Source organism: Rosa rugosa, chromosome 3 (assembly GCF_958449725.1).
Source record: "Rosa rugosa chromosome 3, drRosRugo1.1, whole genome shotgun sequence".
Lineage (NCBI taxonomy): Eukaryota > Viridiplantae > Streptophyta > Magnoliopsida > Rosales > Rosaceae > Rosa > Rosa rugosa.
The window spans coordinates 28,257,918-28,265,906 of NC_084822.1; the positions used below are offsets into that span (position 1 = coordinate 28,257,918).

Sequence of the window (7,989 nt, forward strand, 5' to 3'; positions counted from 1 at the left end):
TAAACAGTAAATTTTCAGCTTGCGGGCTTGTTTCCGGCCAATCTAGGCCGAACCGGCTTGCGAGCATTTTGATATATGATATGTAATTTTTGGAAATCGTACGAACATGTTAGGGTTTTTACCGGTTTCGATTATCTTGGTTTTCAATCTATGAGGATACGACCGTTGGATCGACTTGTTGTTTTGACATATTGATCCTAGAAGTGTTCCGGAGACTTTGGGTGGTCTGAAATGAAGTTTCGCCTCAATTGGCGTTACTTTCAGGGTTTTAGTTCAAACGGGGGTTCGAACTTTAATTCGCTTTATGATTCGAGTACTAAGTTGAGACCTATGTTATTTACGTGATTGACGGAGAGTATTCTGTACTTTATCTCGGCTGTAAGAGAAGACACAGCGAGATTTAGAGGTAAGTAGATCTCACGAGATTCATTTATGAACGAAATTACTTTATTATTCAGAATTATTTATTTAAGGGTCCTTGACCAACAGCCCCAAAATGTGCAAAAATTATCTCACTTACCCCAGCAACAAATTTTTATTCCCACTAACCCAATTTAAAATAAAATGACAAATATGTCCTCCGCCTAATTAATAAACAACAGCCATGCCATTGTCTCTCCTCTCTCCCTCCACGATGCAGCTCTCTCTCTTTCCCCCCCCCCCCCCCCCCCCCGGATTCTGAACCTGACGCCTCCGGCAAGGCGAGGAATCGGAATACTTGCGATAGCGCTGCAGGTCGTCATTCTCGAGTCCGGCACGGCGAGGAATTGGAATTCTCTATCTCCGATCTGTATTGTTCCTGCACTCTCTCTCTCTCTCTCATCCCTCTCACTGGATCTGCGTCGGCGTACTCATCGAAATCACGTCTCGGAAAACGGAAAGTCAACAGCCTCAACGTTAGAGACCATGGTGGCCGAAGCGCAGTACCTCACGACCTCAAGCACCACCGCGTGCGTGTACCTCATCCGCGCCAGCTGGTACGCCGTGATCAGTTCTCGGACCTTGGCCAGAACCTCCGGGTACGAGTCGAGCGACGCCACCGCCCACAGTATCGACGACCTGGGGCATCCTGAGCAGCAAATAGAAAGAAGAAGAAGTCGACTCGGACTGCCGAGTTCAACTGCAACAGGAATGGAGAAGAGGACATGGGTGCCCAGAGCTTTTCTCTGGGTGCCCAAATCAATTTCTCTGTTTTTTTATTTTTTTGGGGGTAAAATGGTGCATAAGGCCCAGAAAGAAAGAAAAAATAAAGAAAAAACAAACGTCTATTAGGGGGCAATAGACGTCTATTGGGGGGCAATAGACATTTTGAATTGATGTAATTTTCTCGTTTTTTTTCTTTAATTAAAGTTTTATTTATCTAATTTTAAGAATATTAGTTCATATTCCGGCGACCGAAAGTTCTATTGGGGTGCAATAGACGTGTATTGGGGGGCAATAGAGGTTTATTCCCCCTCTATTGGGGAGGCAATAGACGTTTATTGTCCCTCTATTAGGGGGCAATAGAGGTTTTCAGAAAATTCCGGTGGGCGGCGGTCGGCGACCGGATTCGGACGGCCGGTGACGGGCTCCGGCGAAGTCTCCTATGGTTTCTGTCTCTTCCATTTTCTCTCTCTCTCTCTAAGTAACAAAGGGTAAAGGTAAAATGGTATTAAAAAAAAATTAAAAACAAAAAAAAAAATCTTAATAGGGTATTAGGGAAGACCTCCTTAGAGTGTTTTGGGTAAGAGAGAATTAAAAAAACTTAATGGGGTAAGTGGGAAAAAAATCTCTAGAAATGGGGTAAATGGACAAAAACCCTTTATTTAATTGTTAAATCATTTTTGGAAATAAATATTTGTTTTAAATATATGAACTTGATCGTCTACGGTTCATAGGTAAGTAAAATGAAGTTTTATTATAAAAATAATTTTTCACTGGTTTTGTATTTGCGAACTATAGTTGGTATTAGTGGCATCCCTGAGTGGATGGCTATGTATATATATATATTTACGTGAAATATATATATCTTGGTGGAATTGTGTGTTCAGTTCACAATTATTGTGCAATGTGATGTTGAGGAAAATAAATGGATTTGGAAAGAAAAGAAGGTTTTGTCGGCTTGAGTTTTGAAAGAAGTAGGTATGATTTTGGTGATGGTTTCGAGTTGAGAAAAAAATATTTGAAGAGTGATTTCGTTATTGTTTTGAGGTTGTTGGAGATGAGGAAACAATATTATGTGATAACCAATGTGGTGATCTGTGAGATGATCTGCGTTATGATTTCGCGAAAATGATGTGGGTTGTGGTTGTTGAGTGATTGGTGTTATCCATGGTTGAGTGTGTATTGTTTTTAGTTTATTTCTATTATTGAATTGCTTGTTTTCTTTCGTAATCTCCGGAACTAAATTATATATAGGGATTACTGTTTTCTGAATTGGTTGGTTTTAATGTAATCTTTTGAACTAAACTATATGCAGGGATTACTACGATTTCTATTGTTTGATTTTAATGTAATCTCCTGAACTAAACTATATGCAAGGATTACTATGATTTTGGATTGTGTGCTTTTTGGTGATCTTCTGAACTAATTTTCTAAGCAGGAATTACTAGTTTTATTTAGTTTATTTTGTGAGTGTAGTTGTGGTTGAGACTTGTAATGAGTTGAGAAATATTTTATCATGTCATTGTGGTGATAAATGCTCCTTGTCGAGAGGAAAGAAGAGTAAATTCTTGGTTTGTTGTTGAGATCTTAAATGATTTGGTTTGTCATGGTGGTGACTTGCGTTTTCCTTAAAGATAAAAGGATTTTGATTTTGGAATTAATCATTGTGTTGATTTGTTGTCCTTGTGTCGAGAAGGTGTTTTGTGGTTATTAGGGTTTACTCACACGAGTTTGCAAAAGCTTATCGGGTTTGTCGTTTCAACTCGGTGCACTATTCCATGGTGTAGGCGTTATTGTATAGGTCAGAGTCATCGTCGTCGAAGCTAAGGTTTGTTGCTGTCGTAGCTTGGACGTGGGAGTGTACTTTTGGTTTTAATCTTCTGCTATGTAGTGAGTGTGTTTACTTATTGAATTGTTATTCAGTTTAATTTATAAACTCTCTGTAATGTAATATGTGACTCTAAAAACCGAGTCGGTATTGACATTTGTGAGCTCGATTTGTTTTGTTGCTTAGTTTAAATGAAAAAATTTCAGAGTGTTCTTTTGCTTGTTAAGTTATCGCGTTTCGAATTCGAATTATTTTATTCGAAATTTGGGGCATGACTGGGCAGGCACACAGGTGCACAAGGTTGAAGGGATTTTCTAGGTTTTGGCTATTGATTGAAAGTTAGGGCTTCGTACTAATAATATGTTTAAAGAAAAGAGAATTTGGGAGTATACTAAGATGCATTAATTCATTGATAATAAGGGCATACTTATATAGAGAATTACATATACAATATCTTGGAGAACAAGGTGTCCTAATCAAATACGGAGATCTACAATACTCTACTCTATTATACTAGAAGAAGTAATCCTGTTTAGGCCAGATACAGACAAATGGGGTTTTCTTCAACAAGATTCTACAATTCTATCAAATTTATATTGTTTGGTTGTACCTTTTTAGGATTTATAATGTGTAATAAATTAAAAAAAAATTAATCAAATAAGAAAAACAAAATGAAAAATGCCTTGTTTTGGAACTAAATAAAGAATTAAAAATTGAATACTTATTTTGGTGGAAATTGAAATTTCGTTTTTTTCCATAGATTAATTTAAAATTTCCAAGCTGAGGATGTCAGACAAGGAAAATCATCCAAATAGTGGCTGAAATTTTTCAGACTATTAACTTTCATAACTATGTTTTGGGAAATATCAAAATAGTACCTGACGATTTAAGCCCGACCCAATGTTCGTACCTAGCAATAGTAAAAACGTTAACTCCGTTAACTCGAGAGTATTTTTCGTCCTTCCAGTATTCATCCTAATACTACGCAACAAATTCGCTGCAGCACAATTTGGTTAGATATAAACCTAGGTTCGACTCCCGGCAGCAGAGTTATTTTTTATTTTTTTTCCTTCCCTTTTTTCCTGTCCTGGTTGAAATCGACATTATCACCAATCCTCCAAACCCATTAACGGCCATGGCGGTGATGGCGCCCAAAACACTCTCCTCCTTCCTTTCTCCCTTCACCTTCACACTCCCGAACACCAACCTCTTCAACCTCCACAACAAACCCATTCTCATCCTCTGCAGATCTCAGGCCCACCAAAAACCACCCCTCTCGGAGCCCCATTACCTAAACCCAAAGGCACCGGAGCCGCCGCACCAACCCCTGGTGACCGCTTCCTCGAAAACCGCTGCTCCTTCGACGCCGGTAAGCTTTTGCTCAAGGAGAAGAAGAAGAAGGAATCCAAGGGCGGCGGAGATGCAAGGACGCCCGAGACCTCCCAAAACGAGGAAGACAGAGAACAAAGGCATCATTTCAAGAGAGTTCTGGTGACCTCTCTGAACACAATTGAACAGCTTGGCGTCTTTGTTGTCCGACTCCGATGCATACACGGCTGTGCTGATATATTGGCTTAGATATGGGTTTTTTTTATTTTCTTTGGTGACTAGGTGGCTATAGGCAGTAGGGTTCTCTCCCGTCGTTGGCTTTGAATTTTGTTTTTGGTGTTCTTGCTGGCTCTTGGATTTTCTGTGGCAAGCTGGGATGCAGGGTGGAGTGGATGGCAGTGTTCAGAGCGTGGTCTGAATGAAGGGGAGGCACACCGCTTCTATAAATTGGGGCGAGATCGGAAGATCGTGGGTGTTTGGTACGACATTGATGTTCAGATTGCAGGCAGCGACCAAAGTTGATCGATTTATGGAGTTCCAAGAGGCGTGGTCGGGTGGGGCGAATGGCCAGGTGGTGCGACGACAGTGGACTGCAAGCCACAACGGTGGCCCAAGAGAGGTGTTGGTAGAGGAGAATGAAAGGATGGAGAAGAGTAATAGTTTCGGCCACATCGATTTTCGAATGAAAAGCTGAGTGAGGCTACTAATAGCTTTTCAAAGGATCGACTTTTGGGGTTTGGCAGATTTGGTCGAACAAGATAGAGATAGCAATGAAATGTGTGAACCATGATTCGAAGCAATGGTTGAGAGAATTCATGGCTGAGATTTTGAGGATGGGGAGGTTGCAGCATAAGGATTTGGTTCAAATGCGAGGGTGTTGCAGAGAAGGAGACTAGAAGAGAGAACAAAGCATGAAGTTGCAGAGAGATAGGAGAGACGTCAGAGAAGTTTGGAGAAGATGAATACTGAAAAGACGAAAATAAACTCGAAAAGTTAACGGGGTTAACGCTTTTACTGTTGCTAGGTATGAATATTGAGTCGGTCTTAAATCATCAGGTACTATTTTGATATTTCCCTAAACATAGGTATGAAAGTTCATAGTCAGGAAAAGTTCAGGCACTGTTTGCACGATTTTTCCTTCTTGAAATTATGAAATCCTCACTTTCAATTAAGGGAAAATATCATAAGTGGTCACTCAACAATGATTCATTTGACACTTTGGTCACTCATTTTTCAAATATATCACTTTGGTCACCAAACTATTACTATGTCAGTCACTTTAATTATTTTACTAAATCTTCGGTCAATCTCAATTAAATAAATAATATTTTTGTAAATATGCATTTTTTAGAGGGTAATCTCATCAAAATCTTGCTTTAGTCACTGCTCACAATTAATCCCATTTCAGACTTCTCAATTTTCCAAGGCTGGTTGAACGAAAATATTATTATTATTATTATTTTGATCAAGAAGAACTCCATTAATAATGAACTGCTTACAACAAGAGCTATGACACGCGCTTCTTTTTCTTCCCTTAGAGCTCTGCTAGGGTTTGTGCAAGCAAGATTCACAGCCGTAGGGGAGATCGGATGGTGGCCACCATGGCCAGGCTTTAGTACCACCATTTGGCAAATCTCCTTTTCCCATCCAGTACCAAATGTCCCCAAGCTTCTGAATTCCATTAACCTAACCCCTACCATACTTGAAACCAGATCCAAACATGAATCCATTTTCCTTGAAAATATTAGCTACCTTCCTCCCTGGACCTTTTCCTCCCTTGGAAAAATTAGCTACTCCCTGGCCTGGACCTTTCTCTCTGCAAACAAAAGTTCAGCGAATGCATGCTCAAGAATCACACTCATGGTGTTCCCTCTTCCGGTGGATCCTGTTAGGCTGGGTAGGAGCTGGATCTACTTGGAACTTGCTTCGGGCATCTACATTAATCAGGTACGCCGTTCTATTCTCAAATTACCTCTTATTTTAGCTAATGATTATCTTGGTTTTATTAGCGCCGCTAAACCATTAATACGGTCGAGATTAAATCTTAAGAGACGATACCTCTTCTGGGCACGCTTGATTTGGGCCTCGAGCAACCCTACGAGATTCTCTTAAATTACCTAGATGTGTAATGGATTTTGCTTCTTCTCAAGACCATGCGTACCTGAATATATGTGCTGATTCCAACCTTTCATCTTCGAGACCCCTTCCCTGTATGACTATTTATAGGATGGTGCTGGGTTTACACTGGTCACTGTCACAAACTGGTGTTGCACTTAGAACTTCAAATAGCTTCAAAATGGCTTATAGCCCCAACGCCCGAGCCCAAAGCAGCCCCCTAGAAGGAATCCCACAACTTCCAATCCCTATCCCAGACCAAACAGAAATGAACCGCCTTTTGTAGCTAACATTGGTGGTACTCGTATAGTGGTGGAGAGCAGTCAAACCCAGGTGTTTATTCCTAGGCATTCCATTACCAATAAGGAGCACCTTAACAACTATTGTCTCCTAGCTAAAATTTTTGGCAAGAAGGTTTCCCCTAGGAAAATAAGTAGGAAGTGCAATAGGATGTGGTCTTGCCTACAAGGGACAGTCAAGCTGACTCAAATGGCTAATGGGTGGTTCTCCCTCGAGTTCACCTACATGCAAGATGTTGATTTTGTCCTTGAGAACAGGCCATGGTTTGTCAAGGGCAGAATATTCCATATCCGGAAGTGGTCACCTTCCTTCAACCCTCGTGAAGATGCAATTGAGACTTTGGTGTTGTGGATCAGGCTGCCAAATCTTCCACTACACTTCTGGAGCAGGGAGGCAATCCAACCGATTGTTCAGGTGATTGGCCGCTTTATTAAACTGGATGAGAGAACAGAGGAAAGTGAGAACAAAATCCCACTCAAAAGGGTTTTGGTTGTCCGAGAGGCTGATGAAGGGGACTTGCCCTTTGACTTGGTAAGCCCTCCTACTAAGGTTTATGCTTCTTATGAAGCTATATTTGAAGTTTGTTTTGAATGCGTAAGCCATAAACATGTTATTCACAAGTGTCCCTATAAGAAGAAAGAAAAGCACTTTGTCATGGTTGATAAAGAAGAAGGGTGTAGATACCTCTACTAACAAGGCTAATATCTATGTTACTAAGCATAAACAACAACCTCGTGGGGGGCCGACAAGCCATGGTGGGACCCAACAACGATATGCATCCTGTAGCCCGACGTCCAAGCTACGCCATGATGGTCGGAAGTGCCCAAGAGCTTACCGGGAAGCCACCTTTCCGGCCTTGCCAAAATGCATGCCTCCATGATAAGCTTTCTACACTAGAATAGAGGTTTCTTGTCCCACATTGGAAAACATGTAAAGGAAGGAGCCTCCCTCCCCTATAAAAGGAGACTCCTTCCCACTTACTCTACATCCCATTACAACTCTTGTAATCTTGTTGAGCCTCAGGGCCCGACACATAGTAAAAGCTTCAAGTGGACGTAGTTTTCCGCCTTAGCGGGAAACAAACCACTATATATCGTGTCTTCACTCTCTCTCTCTTCTCTCTCTAAATGTTAAATTAGAGCCTTCGGTTTCTAATATTAACATTGACGCCGTCTGTGAGAAGCCGATACAATGGCTTCGTCACTTACCGTGCGTTAAGTCAGCTTAACGGAGCTCAAAGAATTTTTTTCTCTTCTTCTTTGAGTTATCTAATC

The 7,989-nt window shown here is 40.9% G+C and overlaps 1 protein-coding gene across 1 annotated transcript; it reads left to right on the plus strand.

The window, feature by feature from the left end:
• Window positions 1-6,904: 6,904 nt before the first annotated feature.
• On the plus strand, window positions 6,905-7,408 carry LOC133737508 (uncharacterized). Its single transcript, XM_062165044.1, has one exon. The coding sequence runs from the start codon at window positions 6,905-6,907 to the stop codon at window positions 7,406-7,408; it is 504 nt and encodes a 167-aa protein (XP_062021028.1).
• The last annotated feature ends 581 nt before the right edge of the window (window positions 7,409-7,989 follow it).